At 35.6% G+C, this 20,361-nt stretch overlaps 1 protein-coding gene across 1 annotated transcript; it reads left to right on the top strand.

Annotated features, from left to right (window-relative positions):
- The first annotated feature begins 13,148 nt into the window (after positions 1–13,148).
- On the top strand, positions 13,149–17,662 carry LOC106401350 (DIS3-like exonuclease 2). The gene is made up of 7 exons (XM_013841856.3): positions 13,149–13,493; positions 13,863–14,191; positions 14,277–14,330; positions 14,432–14,500; positions 14,632–16,713; positions 16,807–16,878; positions 16,956–17,662. Exons 1-7 carry the CDS (start codon positions 13,376–13,378, stop codon positions 17,304–17,306), a joined length of 3,075 nt encoding a protein of 1,024 aa, XP_013697310.2. The 5' UTR covers positions 13,149–13,375; the 3' UTR covers positions 17,307–17,662.
- Positions 17,663–20,361: the final 2,699 nt, after the last annotated feature.

Raw genomic sequence — 20,361 nt, 5'->3', positions numbered from 1 at the left:
GACTTTTCCTGGACGATTTACCTATAAGTCGTCTAATTGAAAATTAAAAAATCAATATTTTTTACAAAATACAAAACATGGTATAACAAAATATTGATTTTTTAATTTTCTACTGGATGACTTATGTGTAAGTCGTACATGAAAAGTAAAATTTCTGACACAATCCGGTCAAATGCAAAACTAACCCATTTACCCTAGACGACTTACATGGAAATCATCTCGAATTTTTTTTAATAAAAAAAGATGGAGGACTTCCATGTAAGTCGCCTAGGTTAAAATCAGTTGAAAAACTAACCCAAATGGACGACTTCCTAGAAGTCTACCAAACGACCTCCGTGGAAGTCGTATGCGTCAATGTTTAATAAACTTTCATTTTCTCTTAAACTATAAAGACTTTTTAAATATTTTTTGTTAATTCATGTAAATTAGTCGATATTTGAGCTTCTGAATGAAATTCATAACTTAATTGGTTTTAATTATGAGTTTACTGACATACATGTGTATTAATGTTTCCAGAAGACTTCCATGGAAGTCTTCTACGTTAGTTTTTCAAAAATTTATTAAGTAACTTTAAGATATGTTTATTTTATTTTCATAAGTGTTAAGTAACTTCAAGAATATCAAGTAACATGGTTTAATGTGTCTTCTTAGATCATAAGATATACTTTTTAACTTTCAAGAAATTTGAAATTTCAATTTTCACTTAAAATTTTGAGTTTCCTGCTTAAATTTTAATTTTCCGCTTATATTTCAATTTCCCGCTTTAAATTTAAGTCTTCCGAGAAGACTTCCCAGAAGACTTCTAATGAAAGTGTTCTATCTTTGAACTTACGTAATGGTTTATCTGTTGTGAATTTGACTAAGTTTTCTTGAGAATTCTTCTCCCCCAGTTGTATTAAATTTGATTAATTTTTGTGTTATTGTGTTTTTTATTGAAGTTATATCAATAAACTTTAATTATGTCAAGTAATTTTGGCAAGATAATATTGTAGAATATGAACATATTTACCAATTTTTTTTATTAATACCTCTTCAAATTTACAAAAAAATCACAACTAAAAGAGTACACATGCAAATCACAAACAAACCACAAACAAAACTATTATAGATCATTCCTCTACAAAGACAAGCTTTGACTCCACTTGATACAGAAGAAGACTCTGTCAGAAGACTTCCAGGAAGTCTTCCAGAAGACTTACTGGAAGTCTTCCAGAAGACTTACTGGAAGTCTTCCAGAAGACTTACTGGAAGTCTTCCAGAAGACTTACTGGAAGTCTTCTAGCACATTATATTTTAGAAGATTTTGGAAGACTTATGGGAAGTCTTCCTATAAGTCTTCCAAAGTCTGCTCCAGATCTGAAAAACATGTATATCAAACCCATATCTGAGAAACGTGCATATCAAAAAAATGTTCAAATGACTTAAAACAGAGAAAATGAGTGGAAGATTATATAGATATACTTTTATAGAACACACAACGTACATATCCAAGTGGAAGATGAGAACCATCTGATTAAAAACCTACAACAAAAAGATAGATTAGTGAGAAAGACATGAGACAAAAATGAAAAATTCATATAAAGTTTGGTGTTTTCAAGTCAAAGAGATTAGAGTGAGTTTAGAGAGTTTTAATTTGGGAAAAAGGTAAGAACTTTATACAACATGAGGTTACCAAATCTTCAGACATAAAAACTTACCAAAGCGCTCAGATCTGTTATGAAAAAGAGACATGTGAGATGACTTCGTCAGACGACTTCTTCTAGCACATTATATTTTAGAAGACTTTGGGAGACTTATTGGAAGTCTTCTCAGAAGTCTTCTAAAATATAGTGCGATAGAAGACTTCCAAGAAGTCTTCCGAGAAGACTTCCAAGAAGTCTTCCTAGAAGACTTCCCGAAGACTTCCCATAAGTCTTCCAAAGTCTCCTCCCGATATGAAAAACATGTATATCAAACCCAAATCTGAAACCAGCATATAAAAAAACGTTCAAATAGCTTAAAAACATAGAAAATGAGTGGAAGATTAGATAGATCTACCTTTATAGAACACAAAAAAATACATATCTAAAATTAATAGATCTACCTTTAAATGAGTGGAAGATGGAACCATGTGATTAAAAACCTGCAAAACAAGATAAACTAGTGAGAAAGACATGAGACAAAAACAATAAATTGACATAAATTTTGGTTATAAGTTCAAAGAGATTATAGAGATGTTGGAGAGTTTTAGAATGAGGAACATAACATTTTTGTTGCAGCCATTTGAGAGGAGGAGAGATAATGTGTAAATTTTTCTTTATATATGGAGACAAAAATTCCAATAAGGTTATATATTTTCGATTCAGAAGACTTTCAAGTAAGTCGTCTTTAATAGAAGAATTCCTAGACGACTTACTTGTAAGTCGCCCAGAAGACTTTAATATTTTTAGTGGGAATCTAAAATATTTTTAGCGGGAAACTAAAGTATTTTTAGCGGGAGTTAGAAGACTTTTAGAAAAGTCTTCTAATCGCCAGACGACTTACCTGTTAGTCGTCTAAACCTTAAACATAACCCCTAAATTAACTAACTAAACACTTCATAAAATTAAATTAAACTTAAAAATTATTTACTATACACAGAAATAAACACGTATAGGTAAAATTTTAATATTTCAAAAAAACATTTAAGCTTTCCAAAATCTAACCGTAAGAATACATACAATACTACATCATATGTTGTCAAACCTTAAGCCAAAGAATATCATGATTAACTATTTTCATTCATCTATGTTGAAAACTATTCAATTTTGTTATATCTTAATTTATATCACTTAAAACTGTTTATAATTACATGATTTTAATTTTTCATTTGTCAAAATATTTTTTTAAAAAGTTTTAAAATTATTTTTAAGATCAACAATACCAGAAAACTCCCATGGACGTTGTCTAGACGACGTACAATATCTCAGAAGACTTTCCGGAGATATATTCGTAAAATTGAGTTCTGTTTTTTTGTTTGGTCACAAGGGGTTGGCTGTAATTTCACAAGGCTTTTGAGTTACTTTTGCATCTATTAAAGTTTGGGTATACTTTTTCAATCAAAGTCAAGATTTGAGTCATATTTGGCAAATTCCCCAACTTTTAATGTGAGATTTATCAATACAAAGTTCAAAATAAAATATTAAGATCTTAATAATTTTTCAATGCAAATTTTGAAATTAACATATTTATATATTTTTATATAGTATATAATTTAATTGAAATGTATTAATATATATATATATATATATATATATATATATGAATATCTATTAATGAGAATTCATATTCATATGATTCATGATTATTTGAACAAAAAAGTTAAAAATTTGATCACAAAATTTTCAATGTGAGACTCTTACCATTTTTAGTAGTTTATATTGTTTTAAAAAATTCAAAATATAAAATATAAGAAAAAAATCTAAATTTTTTATTATATGATTAAATGTGATTATTTTTTTTTTTAATAATATAAAATCAAACAAAAAATAGATATGATACAAAAATTGTTATTAAATATGTATTATTCATAATCATTAATTGTCATATATATGTTAATCATATTAGGTAATTTCGTAGCTTTTATTTAAGGAAATAATTGAGAATATTATTTTGTATACTACTAATTAATTTGATACTTAGTTTATTAAAAGCATAATATATTTTTATATGGAACAATTATTTTCAAAGGATTCTAAAAGTTATCCTAGTGATAATAGGGTTACAGATGGGAGAATACACAGGGGATTCCAATGGTTGTTGGTGTTGTTACACTTAAAATGATGCATGTGACAATTTGAGTCCATTTAAAAACAATTTCTAAATTTTTCTAATGGGCTTCAGAACATTATATGACTATTTAGTTTCTAGCCGAATCCAATTAAGACAAATATTCTTGAGATCAATCAGTTCACACCGCATCTATGCCTCAAATGTTGAAAAAAATATGCATCGTTGGTATGTTCATGATGTTGTTTTTGGTTCACACCTCTCTTTGAAAAAGGCAGTAGATAACTGCGTAAGGCAATGCATCCCAAACTTTTGTATGAGACATCGAATAATTAATCTAGAAATATGCAATCAAGTCTGCGGAAATATATGCATCGATTCTAAAAGCAATGGGATGTTCAGTGTCCATTCAGATGGTAAGCATATGATGAATTGTATTTGCTCAGTTTTAGGCTTAATTGTCCTGGATACTAAAGGTAGAATGGATTACGATATATATTGTTCTAAAAATCAACAGATCAACACAATAATGGACCAAGGTTCTCTCTATAACATGACACCTCAACTTTTAAAATGACTGACAAATTGACATGTCATTAGCTGAAAAAACTGTGAAAACCAATCAAAACATTTTGTCTCTCCACGTGACTTTCTTCTTCTGCCAGATAGAAAAAAAGAAACTCCTTGTAATGCCGAAGAGGACGGAGGTGGGGGAGACGTGGAGGAGGACGACGACATCTCCGGGGTGGATGTAGTAATCCACGTCCGCTGGGCCGCGTAGGTGCTTTCTTCGGAGAGGTGATTGCGACTCCGATTTTGCGGCGGGCTCCGGCGGTGGGAGCTGGGGTGGTCCACGGTTACAGCCCGCGTTCCTCGCTCAGTCAAGCTTGAGCCGAAGTCTCGGCCATGAAATCAAGCTCCTGCGGCGCGTCTTTGCTATCAGCTCGTGGTCATCATGCTCAGCTCCATCGTCGATTCGGCGCCCATACCATGGCCGTGCTCACCTAGCCACCATGGTTCCTCCTCCGAATCGTTCGTCTTCTCGCAATCCTCACTCGCCGTCAGATAACGCCGCCGTGACCTCAGCTCGAGTCGTGGCAGCCAGTTCCGAAGCTCCGGAGTCGTTGCCTCTCACCGTCGCGGTCATCTTCAGATTGAAAAGCTCGGGAACTCTACAATGGTGGATTTTCAATTATTTGCACAGTTGATCCTTGAACCTTTTGGTTCTTCTCGCATTGGCCCTAAGCCTTTTGAATTTGCAAAGATATCCATTCAAATCAACCCCCGACTTTCAGTTGTACATTACAGGCCCCTCATATTTGCAGAATGGTCCCTCGCCTCTTGATGGTTCTCAAATCGGCAACGAACTCTGAAATTTGCAAGAATAACCTTGCGATTTCGCCCTAAACTTCTCAAAGTGCACTTTAACCCCTGTTAAATGCAAATGAACACTCTAATGCAATATATACATCTAAATACATCATAAAATGATTAAATTGTACTAATAACAAATCCTAAAACTCACAAAAATAGTAAGATATCAGCGGAGGAGGGGGTGGAGGAGGAGTGGTGGTGGTGGGGGGAAAGAGGGTGGTGGATCCTGATGGTGGGGAGCTGTGGATAATCGGGATCTGGGTTCATGGTTCGAACGAAGATGGTCTTTGATCAATGGGAAGTGATGAACAAAAGAGTGAGAGAGTTTTTGAATCGGAGATGAAAGAAGAAGAAGGAGAGAAGAAGCGTCTTTTCTCGATTTGTTTACTTTCTCGAACTTTCTTCTTTTCTAACACTAATTAATTTGGTTCGGTTTCAGCTTTTGGTTTGCGTTCGATTATAAATTCGGTTCAGTTTGATTTAAAAACTTTAAATAATTCAATTTTGTTTAAGTAATCCCATTTCTGAAGAATTAACCAAAATTTCAAACCGATTTTAGCCAAATTATTTAAATACAACCCAGCTTAAAGTCTAACCAGACTTTGCCTTTGGTTATTGAGCAAAAAGAAATAATCTTCACAAGCTCGATTACAAATGAACGCAAGATTGTCCCTGGACGCCATTCTCAGGTTTGCTAATTACTGCTCATTCTCACTTCATTTGTCAATTTTATTTGTGTCCCACGAAATATTCTCGTTCAGTTGCTGTGGTTAACCGTAACACATAGAAATTTCATGCAAAATGTTTGTTGCTTTTAACAGGTTAATTGCTGCTTTATCAAGAGATCTCTTGAAGGACTTTATCCCGTGAGTCTTTCTTGAACACTTTATTTTTTTGTCACTGTCATTGCTGATGCACCCTTCTATTGTTAGAGAACATTGTGACCATACTCCTTTATAAATCTTACCGAAAGCAAATGCTTTTGCAAAGCTGATGAATTGCTTCAAGATGCTTGCAGAGTATTTCTTTCTGTGATAAATTATTGTCTAGGAGGAGGAGGAGGAGGAGGAGGAAGAGGGGGAGGGGAGAAGGAGAAGCCACCGTAATAATATGAAAAGTCTTGAAATATATATACAATTCTCACCTAAAAAGGCAGCTTTGCCGCATAACAAGGACTCCTTTCTTCTGACCACATCATGACTGGTAGTGCCTTACGCTTTCTCGTAGACAGATATCACAATCACCTGGGGAAAGATCAGGTGTGCATTGCATCAAAACCGTATATGTTGCTGAAATATATCAAGGCTGCACATCAGCCTAATATAGCTTTTGTGGCCAAAATAGACAGGCTAGATCTGCAGATCCTAATAAAGAAGTGTTGGAGTAGTGCACAAAGCAAAGCGTGGGATCACTGGCCAGAATAAGCTTCTGTTTGGTTAGTAAAACTTTGTATCAAACCATCAAAACTGATCTTAATACAATCAGAATATTCCTTAGAGTTTGAAGTTGATTTTGTCAAACACATTCTTATTGCGTAGATATGGTTTATCTCTTGTCCGCTAGAACCGTTGAAGAGGAAACCCTCTTAAGATGTGACCTTGGAAGGAAGATAAGAGAGAATGAGACGGCAATTTGCGTAAGTACCGATCTGTCTGAAATACGTACCCACTGTCAGTACATCTTTGTGCTGAAACAGAATCAATAGCAAAGCTTATGAGAACAAAACAGAGGATTGAAAATATACTCCTCTGCTGCATTTTTTTCGTTAAGATGGCAAAGCAAAATCATTATCTTGTCTTTAAGTACATCTGTCCGTTTCTTTAAGTATTGCTTCGTGACCTTATGGTCTTTGCTCCAAACTGTCAAAGACATCTTTCAACTCTAAATAAAAGTAAATTATTAAATTTGTGCCAAAAAGAGAAGTGCCAAAACCAAGAAAGATAAATCACAAAACAACATATTTAAAGCTAAGCATGAAATGTTATTAGTTGCATCAAATAACAGAATCCTATAGACATTTTTCCGCGGCGTAGCGGGTGTCGACCTAGTATGCATAAAGCTTGATTGCTTTTACATATGAAAATTGAATTAGTAAATCTACATGGATTTTTTGTAATATATTTAAGTATTTTGATTTGGTGCACTGAATATTTTGCTTAATAGTACTACTAGTAGAATGATAGATATAGGTTGGTGAGATATATATAGGTTGCTAGTAAATTGAGGAGATTCTTGAGCTTACTAATTTTGTTTTGTGCAAATAAATAGCTCATAACGGTATTTATACAGACAAGTTTTGGTGCAATTGTCAAAAAGTTTTGGTGCAATATTAAACACGTCAACTTCAATTAATACCACACATCTAATGAAACTATAGAAGATGTCAATATATAAAAAAACGTCAAGAGAGGCATAAGTCTTGTGCAGATGGACGTGTTCTCTGGTTGTTAAAACTGCGCTGTGTTTGAATTCTGAATAAACAAAGAATATGATTGTTAAAACTACACTTAAAATGATCTTTTACCTTGTGTGCTTGTTTTCTATAGATTTCTGGTATTCTTCAATCCGTAATAGGAATATATATATATACCATCTTGACCGGAATTTAACTTACCCGGTCCGGTCCCCGGTTATTGATGAAGTGTAAAAATGTGTCCACGCTCTGATAAGGAGATCTTAAACTAACTAGATTTTTTTACGCGCGGATTGTGTGCTATAAATATTTTTAAAATTTATATTAACTTTTATTTGTCTTGTTTTGATATCTTCTATATTTATGAGGTTGTTTTTATTTCTTAGTTTTTCAATCCATTGTGAATTTTTATTTCTATCATTATTTTTAAGTTGTAAAATAAGGATTTTTAAATAATATGTACACACATCCTTTTTCTTTAATAGTGTTACATATTAGTAATCCAAAAACTCAGTATGAATGAAAAAAAAATGATTGTTTGGAGCTATTTGTTTTTTTTAATGTATGTGGGTATTTATTATTTGCATTTTAATTTTATCTAGTGTTTTCCCTCTCAAACTTCTAACATCCCAATGCAGAATTAATTTTTGTTGTTGCTGTTGGGGTGAATCTAACTTTAAAAATATTGTATATGGTAATTTAACTTGAGTTTTTCTTTTATGAACCTTTATATGTTTTATATTATTTTTTTGTTGACAATATGACTGTTCGTTATTTTAATATCTTATACACACTCCAATGAGATTAGCCGTGTGAATAATTCAACTTCAAAACTTTCTTTCTTTGATGTTCATTAACTGTTTGAAATTAGCCGCTTTTTAATCTCATACAGAGAGAGAGGTATAAATGTTAACATGCGATGACTTCTTAATATGAAAGCTTCATTCTAGGTGACTATTTTTGTCGGTATAATTGTATTTTAGTATAAGTAAGCTTATTGCTACTTTTATTTTTCGTTTATTGATTTTGGAGTTAGACTCTTTGTATAATGCGTATTTACCTTATTTGTTTTAAAATAATTTTATTTCAGTTTATGTTTTTCCCTTAAAAATAAATTTGAGAAGTTATTTGGTAGGTATGCACTTATAGTGGGAAATGTAGCAAGTGATTTGTAATTTTCACCCAAAAATATAGGGAGGCGTCTTAGGAACATTCCTTGATTGAGAGTATCGTTGTTGTTCGCGTAACTTTGAAATATGAATGCATCGTTAGCCTTATTTCCTATGGTTCAGATGTACCATGGATTGTGAGATTTCATAAATTTATATATTTTTTGTCATCTCAGTAAATTTATCTTTCTCAATTTCTTCGTGTTATCTACAATGCAATTATGCAGTTTGCTATCTATTGCTTATCCTTGGTAGTGTAATTTTCTTGTTAACCATTTATAAACATAATAATATATATTTTAAATTATTTTATAAATATATTAGTTTGATAAAAGTAAGAAAATTTGAATTTTTATGAGTAAATCTGTTGTTTTTCTCATTCTATATTTCTCACATTAATTTGATATGAACGATTTGCAAATGTTCATTGCTATATTAAGTTTTTGTTAATTTGTAGCATCTGATATTTTTGTAAAACCGCTTCTTTGATGGTAACTTTTTGCATTTTTGGATGTATATATTAATCTATGTCACTGAGCTTTTTCTCAAATTTTGGGTTTTCATTTTGATCTTCTATTGCTACTACATAAAGTATACATGGTCGACTTTAACACTGTTACGGGTCATAGGACGAAAATCTTTTTTGTACCCTTTAATATTTATATTTATTTAATGTTTAAATTGCTTTAAAAATTTTATCAGTAATACTGTGTATATTTCCTGATGAAAATAAAAATATATACATAAAAAATATTTTTGGGCCCTTTTCAATTTACTTTGTTATATTTTCTAATCTTTTGTCTAAAAATATAGATATATAAAACAATTAGACCCTTTAGCTATTAATATATGGGAGACACATGCTTGGATTTGGGGCGGTCGTACCGTTTGTCCGCCTACTCAGCCGGCCTGAAGGTATAGAGATAATATTTGCTTCTCGTTCTTTTTTTTTTTTTCTTTTTTTTGGAGAATGGCTTTTATGCTTCTCGTTCTCAACACTAATATTCTTTGATGTAAATTAATTTTCATTTTTCCTTTAAATAAAATTCTTTTCATTTTTATGTTGTCTTTCTTTTAGTCGGTGTACATCATTTAACTGTGGGTATGACTATATGGTAGGATTCGAGTAAATTAAAGTAGATGGAAAACTATTTCAGCCAATTTATTCTACTTTCATTCAATCAAGTGGAATATGATTTTATTTGATTTATTCTAAAAAGTGAGAAAAAATAGTAAAAATATAATAAATCTTACCTCAACTATTAATAAGATGAAAAAAATTACTCTAACTTTATTATTTTTCTATCCCTCTCATTTTCACCGTATTTTCCCACCATTGTACTCTAATTGATAACGAAACTTGGTATGTGATATGGTTTGTTTAATGCCTTTTTGTCTTATCCTAGTTTATGATATGTGTACACGTTGTCAGGTTTCTTTTAATATAATGATTTTTGTTTAATATAGTTTGATGGGTTGAAGTTGATGTTCACATAAGTTAAGATTAATTTAGATAAGAAGTGATATTACGACACATGTGATTTTGAGGTATATTATTTTAGATATTTTCAAGAAGAGGAATGATAATTGTGAAATAAATAAATTAAAACTTGGCTTTGTCATTTCTGCTCCGTTTAGATAATGCTTCTATTTTAATTAACATGAACTCATAAACCGATTATCGACTTCGTAATACGTGAGGTAAAATGAAATGGCAAAGTGCAAAAAAAATTTTCTCGGTAAATCTTTTGCATAAAAAATCTTCCAAAGAACAAAACCTAAATCTCTTTGCTCAATCGAATGGAGCAAGCTTAGATGAACCGGTTTATATAGAAGGAGATAGAGAGGGAGGTGAAACGCATACATAAATATGGGAGTAAAGAAGACAATTGATTGATTATAAGTGGATCACGGTAACAGAGGCTTCATGAACTCGAATTGGAGAAGACGAACTGACGAACTGTTGGAGGAAAATATGATCGGAGAAGCCACTGGTGGTGGACTTTATTTTGGGCCATGACAAAATAATTTAGGGTTCAGGTGAAGAAACCCAACATTGATCAATCTCGACATGGGCTTAAATGACGTGGCAAAAATACTGTCTGTGATTGGTTGATTTTTTAATCTGAGGTGCCATCCCTCTCCATTGAGGATATTCCCCCTTTTAGTTATTGTATAACTGTCTTTCTTTAGTCTGTGTCAATCAAAAAAATTACAATGAAACCAAATATTAAGTAAATTAAAAGAAAAATAAAAGAGCTAACTATGGTTTTATCATAAAGAAAATCAAGATAACAACAAATGAGGAAGTTGCCGCAGGATATACTCTGCTAATCTTTCGTATGAAATACAACACAATAAGCGATATATGTGTTGCTTAAAAACAAAAGCGATATATGTAGTTTTTTATCACTTCGGTTACAACTCTTCGAGACAATAGAAAAAGTTAACCCGAACCAGTTTAGATGTTCTTGGAACTATTCTGGAAGGTCCATCTCAGAAATTCTTGGAGCCCAATGGCACTTGGCAAAACCGGTTGGTGTACATGTTTTCAGGAACGATCAAAAAGTTTCTGAGGCTGTAATGTGATTTGTATTTCTCTAAATATTTTTGTAATTGTCTAAGAAGTTATTCGTGGACATATGCTCTTCTAATCCCCCAGTGAAAGTGTTTTAGGTTTCTCCAGCTTTGTATCTTTTTCTTTGAGTTTTGCAACCTAACCCAAAGCTATTTCTATCTTGCCTTTGATGGCTACTACGGGAGATTGACTAAGATTTGGAACGCCGTAGCTGAGTTCTTTGAAAAACTCAATAATATGCAATAATGATTAAAAGGAAAATAAAAGGAAATTAACTACCTTTTCTATTATCATTGTGAAACATGACGGTTTTGATCAAATTATAAACATTGACTTTATATTTGCTGTTGAATTGTAACAATATTATTGTTTAAGAATAGGTATATATACATATCATAAACCCTTTCTCTTTCTTGAGAGGATAGGACAATAAGTGTTCTTGATCTTTAGCAAATCATCATCATTTCCCCTGAATCATGATACACTTGTATGTATTTGTGTTGATTATAACTGAACGCCATATGCAATCTTCCACCAACAAAAACAATAGTGCTGACCAAAATGATAAAATACAAAAAAGCCAACAAAGAGACCAGAAAACTTACATTCTATATTACTGCAGAGAAGCAAGGTGTGATCTTTTCACATCAGCAGAAGCTGTTCAGAACCAATTCCAAAATCACCAGCTAGAGTTGCAGAAGCTATTGAGTTTTCAACTCATTAAGAGAGAGAAAGCAACATCAGTTATAGATTGAAATCTACATAGATAACCATTTGTTTCGTTGTTAAAAAAAACAAAAACCATGTGATCCACATTACCAACGCAAACAGTTTGCCAAAATGACCTTGCTCACGCCTCTATCCATGAAACGGTTTGCAGTCTAACAAAGAAAATAAACATTTGTTAATACGTAGAAAGATGCATATCACACTAATACCATGATTCAACAACGGCCAGTTTAACTAAACAAAATAGCATGAAAGTGAGTTCTAATCTTCTTCTTCTTCATTTGTTTTGCTTCTTGCTCATTTTTCAATTCTAATGTGTAACAGAATCCCCGTGAGCCACTTAGCACCATCACAGATTTCTGAAAAAGCAGTTTTGTGCCCAAACATAAAGAACTATCTAATGAAAAACACATAACAACATGAACTCAAAAACCGATTATCGATTTTGTAATACGTGAGGTAAAATGAAATGGCAAAGTGCAAAAAAAATTTCTCGGTAAATCTTTTGCAAAAAAAATCTTCCAAAGAACAAAACCTGAATCTCTTTGCTCAATCGAATGGAGCAAGCTTAGAGGAACCGGTTTATATAGAAGGAGATATAGAGGGAGGTGAAACGCATACATAAATACGGGAGTAAAGAAGACAATTGATTGATTATGAGTGGATCACGGTAACGGAAGCTTCATGAACTCGAATTGGAGAAGACGAACTGTCGGAGGAAAATATGGTCGAAGAAGCCACTGGTGGTTGACTTTATTTTGGGCCATGACAAAATAATTTAGGGTTCAGGCGAAGAAACCCAACATTGATCAATCTCGACATGAGCTTAAATGACGTGGCAAAAATACTGTCTGTGATTGGTTGATTTTTTAATCTGAAGTGGCATCCCTCTCCATTGAGGATATTCCCCTTTTAGTTATTGTAAAACCAAAAAGAATAAAAGGGGTGATATATAAAAATAAACCCTCAAATTCGTATATTACCTACCTAGTTTGATAAGAAAAGAAAAAAGAGAGGGTAGCTCAAAAGCCGTCCGATGAAGTTCTAGTTACACGTGTTCTACGATGAAGCAACCGACTAAAAAAAAAGGTGAGAAATATAAATAAAGTAAATGAAAAGGAAGAAAAAGAAAGCAACACAGTCGGCGCAAATCCGCCGACCAAAATCATTAAGGTCGTTTTCTTCCTCTTTGGCTCAACCAATCACACCTTTCTTCTTCTTGAATTCATCTCATTATCTTCTTTCGTCGCGATTTCTATTTTGATATTCAATTTGTGTTTCTTCCGTTTCGGAATTGTTTTGATCTGATCGGAAGATAACCTAGGTTTTAGCTTCGTTAGAGAGTTATATATATACTTTTGATCCATGAAGAGTGTTGTTTCGGCGGAACAACAATCAGCGAAAGCTGGTGAACGAATCGAAAACGGCGACAAGGATAAGAAGAAGAAGCGGAGAGGTAGTCGTCGATCTAAGAACGCCTCAGGTAACATCATGCCTTCCGCATCATCGGTTTCATTTTGTACTCGGTAGATCTGGATTGGTTAATAGTTAGGATTCGATGTTGTGAGCTTTGAATCCAATGAATAACTGTTAAAAATTGACAAGTAAGGCAATTCCGAAGTGAGTTTGATATACATAATCAATGTTCAAGAAATAGTTAGGCGGTGATTAGGCGTTTTATACAAGATTAGTGCCGTTGTTCGTTTCCTTTATAACTGTTTTGCTGCTAGGCGATGCCCTAGACTGATTTATAGTATACAACACTGTACATAATAATCTCAGATGTTAGCTTGAGTTGGATGAATGTTAGTTGCTTTTTAACTTACAAACCTTAATGTTTTGGAAACGGTAGGCTGCGTTATAGAAGACATCCATGTAGAATCATCAGATGGTGGGAGTAAAGCAAAAGATTGTACGAGATCAGACTTGGATAATAATCCTAATGAGTTAGCGAGAGCGTCTAATGTTGCTTTCAACTCTATGCCGTATTCTTCTGGAAGTCCTTTGGTTCCTTCTGCTGAAGTTAGTAAGCAGTTGTTGTCCAAGTCGTGCCCTGATCCTAGGGATTGTGAGCAGTCTTCTAGAATGGATGCTGACTTGTTCCAGCAGGTTGAGTGTGTCTCACAGAGAAATATTTTCTCCTCACATTGGTCTCTCGATGCTGTCAATGAAGCTTTAGAGGTTTGCCTGACTTTAATGTTCTCTTTATTAATTTTCTTGATCGAAGAAAGCTAATTGTGGTCTTCTCTTGTGTGCATCTTTGCAGAAAGGTGAAGTTTATAAGGCGCTGTTTCGGGTGAATGCTCATAACCGCAGTGAGGTAAGAAGTAACGTCTGAATTTTTAAAGAGACTTGTTGTTACTAACCGTTGGTTTCTTCTGCTCATGTTGAATTCTTTTTTTTTTTTCCTTTCCTTTCAAGGCTTACTGTAAGATTGATGGAGTCCCTACAGATATTCTAATCAATGGAAACGCTGGCCAAAATAGAGCAGTAAGTTTTGGGTTGCTTTTTTTTCATCACGCTTCATGATTTGTGTTTGTTTAGCACGCTACTTCCCACCTTCTTCCTTTTGGCCCATGTTTGAGAGGTTTTTCAAGTTCATATTGTGTTTCTCTATATAGGTGGAAGGAGATATTGTTGCTGTTAAACTGGATCCGCTCTCACTGTGGCCCAAGATGAAAGGATTTGTTACGGAAAATGTTGCCAAGCCTGAAGAAACGAACAGTCCCCCAGAAAATGATGAGCGTGTCAGCCATTTGGAAAGAGGCGAGATAGATGCTCAACAGAACAGATGTTCAGTTATAGGACAAGTAGCTGAGAACTGTGTTAGTCGCAACTCTACGCCATTACTGGAATCATGTTCTCTTGGTGACCAGAAAGGAAATGGCACTGCGGTTGAGAAGCAATGCGTCATCCTTAGTTCCTTCCCCAACAAACGACCAACTGGACAAGTAGTTGCTGTTGTTGAAAAATCACTTGTAAGAGATTCCATTGTTGGATTGCTGGATGTGAAGCGATGGATTCATTACAAGGAAGCTAATGCAAGAACGAGCAAGTCTCTTTCTGATGATGATTACATCCAACTGATGCCTGCAGACCCTAGGTTTACTAAATTGATCGTTCCCTTCCATGCCTTACCTGGAGGCATTCGAGCAAGACTTGAGAGTATGGATCCAACTCTCGAGGCAGAGCTGGTTGCTGCGCAAATTGTGGACTGGAGCGAAGGGAGTCAGTTTCCCCTAGCTCAGATTACACATATGTTTGGCCGTGGCAGTGAACTGGAGCCCCAGATCAATGCGATATTATATCAGAACTCGGTTTGCGATTCTGAGTTTTCTCATGACTCGCTTGCTAGTCTTCCACGTGCTCCTTGGGAAGTACCAGAAGAAGAGGTTCAACGTAGAAAAGATCTTAGAGACCTGTGTGTATTTACCATCGACCCCTCAACGGCTACAGACCTCGATGATGCTCTATCAGTTCAAAGTTTACCCGGCGGTTTTTTAAGAGTCGGTGTTCACATTGCTGATGTCTCCTACTTTGTTTTACCAGACACTGCCCTTGACACAGAAGCTCAGTTTAGGTCGACGAGTGTTTACATGCTGCGGAGAAAAATACCAATGTTGCCTCCATCATTGTCGGACAACGTAGGTTCACTTAATCCAGGAGTTGACAGGCTTGCCTTTTCCATCTTCTTGGATTTAAACAGAGAAGGGGTTGTCACAGATCGCTGGATTGGTCGTACTGTTATAAAATCGTGCTGCAAGCTTTCGTATGACCATGCTCAAGACATTATAGACGAGAAGCACGACGTTGCAGCAAATAGCTGGCCTGCTTTGCACGGACCTTTCGAGTGGAGTGATGTAGTTCGATCTATCAAACAGCTTAGTGAGATTTCAACCAATTTAAGGCAAAAAAGGTTTAGAAATGGAGCTTTGCAGCTGGAGAATTCTAAACCCTCTTTCCTCTTTGATGAACATGGAGTTCCGTATGATTTTGTGTTGTACCCTACAAAGGCTTCAAACCATCTCGTTGAGGAGTTTATGCTTTTAGCAAACATGACAGCGGCTGAGGTGATTTCTCGAGCTTACCCTGACAGTGCACTGCTCCGGAGACATCCAGAACCTAATCTGCGCAAGCTCAAAGAGTTTGAAGGCTTTTGTGCAAAGCATGGTATGGAGTTGGACAGTTCTTCTTCTGGCCGGTTCCATGAATCTTTGGAGAAAATCACTGAAACCCTCAAGGATGACGCAGTTTTTGTAGACATTCTCAACAATTACGCTATGAAACCGATGCAATCTGCGTCTTACTTCTGCACTGGGAACTTGGAGGACTGTGTTGCTGAGTGGGGACACTACGCACTAGCTGTTCCTCTCTATACTCACTTCACATCTCCTCTTCGACGCTACCCTGACATAGTCGTCCACCGTGCCGTAGCGGCTGCTCTTGAAGCTGAGGAGTGCTTCTTAAAGCAGAAGCAAATATCAGTGAGAAGCTGCTTCACTGGTGTTCATTTCGATAAAGATGCTGTAGAATCTATGGAAGGCAAAGAAGCGTTATCTGTTGCTGGTTTGAAACATGGTGTTTCCTCCACTGAAAGGGTCTCTGAGATCGCTGCTTATTGCAATGAGAGGAAACTGGCGTCTCGAAGAGTCAAAGATGCGTGTGATAAGCTCTACACTTGGTGTGTTCTAAAGAGAAAAAAGGCAAGTGGTATTAGAAACTTCTGCATCATAAGTAAAGCTTCTTATGTTTACGTTTGTTGATTAATTAATATCATTTTGTTTCCTTCTCTGCAGGTGTTTCCATGCGAAGCTAGAGTAATGAACTTGGGACCAATGTTTATGACTATTTACATTAGCAAACTTGGGGTAAGTCTCTACTCATTCATTCACCATTTGTAAAACTATCGTAAATCTAACTCTTCTTATTCACGTTGCTGTTACAGATTGAACGGAGAATATACTACGACCGAATCGAAGGCTTGTGTGCAGACTGGCTCGAGGCGACATCAACCTTAATCCTCGATAAACTCGAATTCAAAAGAGGTGGAAGAGGCTATCTGAAGCCCTTGAAAGAGGTTGCTTATTTGGTGAGTCCTAGTGACACATGCGCTGCTAAATGCAGTGCAATGTCTGTTACCGACTCCACCGAGCGGAGAGAAGAAGTTGTCCCTGCGGTTTTTCCTTTGACCGTTCAAGTTTTCTCGACCATTCCTGTGGCTCTTCACGCTGTTGGTGGAGATGATGGTCCGCTCGACATAGGAGCGAGGCTCTACATGACTTCATATTATAGATGATCTCTGAAAATGACAGGTAATAAAATAGCAGCTGTTATATATCTTTTCACATGACAGTTGCTGAAAAAAAAAATCATGAATACAGTTTAGTAGTTGGATGATATTTAGATACATAGAGACCAACGTGGGGGACTTGCCGTTGTTGTTTTTGGTTCGGTTGGGTTCCTCATCGGTTCGAAGTTGTGTTTTAAAAATGTGTTTTGTTTTTCATGGATCTCGCTTTGCCCAATATGTTTTAGTTTTGGGTTGGGCGAAATCATCACAAACTGTTCACATGTATTGTTCCATTGAGAAAGGAACAAGTCTCTGCTACTGAACGTGCAACATACAATCTTAATTGTACATGTTTCAATTTAGTTACAAGTGCATTAGTGGCCAAAAGATAATATGACAGGAGCTTGTGGCTATAGAGAATCTTGGGTCTCTGGTTTGATTCGGTGTGACTGCATTCTGAGCTTCTTTCTTGTCACCTCACCTGATGTTTCAGCGTGAATCACGTTGTGCATGCATTATCTGAAGAAGATGTGTGATGCTAGTGCGCTTAGGACTGAGAACACCCACGTCCCTCGTGCACTCCCTGCAAATGAGAAAAAAAAAACAGAGAATACAGGGGACTTGAAATATTATTAGTCATGAATGAAGATTTGGTACTTCACATGGAAGACCCGAAATACTATAAAGCTCTCCCAAGACTGACTTCCATTGCGACGCGTTAGATATTAGAATCCTTAACCTGCCACTGATTATTGGAAGGATCTTGATTTAAATAAAAATCCAACATTAGTCACTTTCACGAGCTATCTGAAAAGATGAATTACTTTAACAACTTGGCTGACACAAAATGCCAACATGAAGCCACAAAGAGTAAGTGGAATCGAAGCCAGCTTTCTCCTTCTTTTACCATAAGGTTTTATACCAAACCAATTAAAATTTGGTGGCGTCATCTCCAAAGCGGCTTGGCCCACGAATCATGAGTCTTGTTATGCACTGACGTAAAAAAGGACAAAAAAAAACATGTTTCTCGCGAATCAAAAACTATACAAAGCTTAAACGCGAAGAAGTTAATGTACCCGGACACGCACGGTGTGATGCTCAGACAGTTTGGCTTCAGATCCTCTCTTCTCACTCCCGACTAAGCTCCACAAAATCAGTAGCCTGGATCATCCCTCAAACCTGAGCTACTAGCCTACCATGGTCACGACCCAAAACGAGTCGGCTCAGCAAACTAAGAAACCGGTCCATGCATGCTCGGCTCCAAATATGAAAGAGTTATTATCCCTAGTTACATGGCTTTAAACTGTTGAATTTTTTTTTATTGAGATTAACATAAAAATGTTTATGGTCCCCTAAATTTCTGGTTGGATGGCGGTTGAAAGTATGAAAACCTTTTTTTTTTTCCTAAACCATTATACTGAATTTTTTTTGATGCATTTAAACTCATTTAAATTTTGGCTCGTAAAGCTATTGTTTAATGAGCCTTAGCACACAGGGCCAGCCTTGCGTGTAGTTGATCATTTCGTGGGGTCTCCGTTTTCTTAGTGATCTCTAGTTCTTGTGTTAATCAAAATGATAAAAAGGGCATGCTTCGATTCTCGTGTTTTGAATTTATTTGAATTCCTATTTGTTTTGGCACTGCTTTTGCAACATTGGAAGCTGCTGTTCTGTCAATTTGGATTTGTGCGATTTGGATATCCACTTTGTTCATGCCGGTACGGTCCCACGATAGCCTTTTACACCTTACACTAGTGCCCATGTCATCGATCAGTCCAAGTTTTCATCTTAAGCCTTTATCAGCTCGTTGACTCAAATAAGTATATGTTAATGTAAGAGAATCGAGCTACACCAACTAGAACACACAGTAACACATAGACAATTTTTTTCAAGAAATACGACTAGGTTAATCATTTTAAAAGCATATACAAATTCTTATTAAAAGCAATTCTTCAAGCAAGCTCAAGACAAACCTTGACTTGTTGACTAGCCTCACTTGTTCACAGACCTGAAGCAGTATATGAACCACTCAAGCTCTTAACCCCTAGATGTTTTGCTTCTCCTTATTCGGAATTGCAAACCTTACTATTGCTAAAAGCTCTCTCTGTGTGTACCGGCCACGCAGTGCCAAGACTCCTCTTTATACTTTTAGAGGAAAACCCTAGATCTAAAAAGCTAGCTAATGGAAACTTTCCATATATGCTTCTTCAGCGAATAAGTCAATCTTCCTTATCTATAAGCTCGATTGCTTCTTCTTCAATACTTCCTTTATACTGACTTCTTCAATAAATCTTCCTTTAATGCTTGTGTCCTCGTCTGATGTCGTAGTTCATGTCGTACTTCATGAACTACTACAGCTTCGTCTTAACCATACATCTTCAATCTCCCCCTTTTTAATCCTTGCGTCTCACAAGTACCTGAGATGAAGTAACATACAATACACAAGAACAAGAAACGAACCAAGACCAAACTCACAAAACTCAGAGCAACTAAAAGCATACTTATATTATCCTAATAGTTGGGTTCAAGTATTTAGTACATCTTAACAAGACAACACACATAAATACTCCCCCATAAACCATGATCAGTCTGATAATATGATAGAAACAATTGCAGCAAGTGGTGCAATCACAAAAGTACATAAAACGATAAATAAAAAACAGTTGCTCCCCCATAAACTCAGGCCTTCTTCATCTCAATCCTCATCTTCTCCCCCTGCTTAGGAACGCATGGGTTAAAAACACACATATAAGAACAAGTCCCAAATAGAGAAAGAGTCACTAACGTGCAACAGAGCGACTCAGATCCTGAACAATGTCAGTCAGTGCTTGAGGAGCTCGGGTCATTTGCTGAAGTACGGCTTGGAGATCTTTCTGAGTGAGTAAACCTTGAGGTATGGAGATAGATCCAAGGCCATGCACAATGAAACGTCTCTGTCCAGTCATGTTGCTTGAAGCTGGAGCTATTGAGGGTGATGGCACAGGAGGAGGCATGCGAGTCGATCGAGATGACAATTTTCCTTTGATACACTAAAATGAATCCTTGCTACTGCCAAGTTAACAGT

Source organism: Brassica napus, chromosome C2, assembly GCF_020379485.1.
Source record: "Brassica napus cultivar Da-Ae chromosome C2, Da-Ae, whole genome shotgun sequence".
In the NCBI taxonomy this organism is placed as follows: domain Eukaryota; kingdom Viridiplantae; phylum Streptophyta; class Magnoliopsida; order Brassicales; family Brassicaceae; genus Brassica; species Brassica napus.
This window is presented reverse-complemented; position numbering and strand designations above follow the sequence as displayed.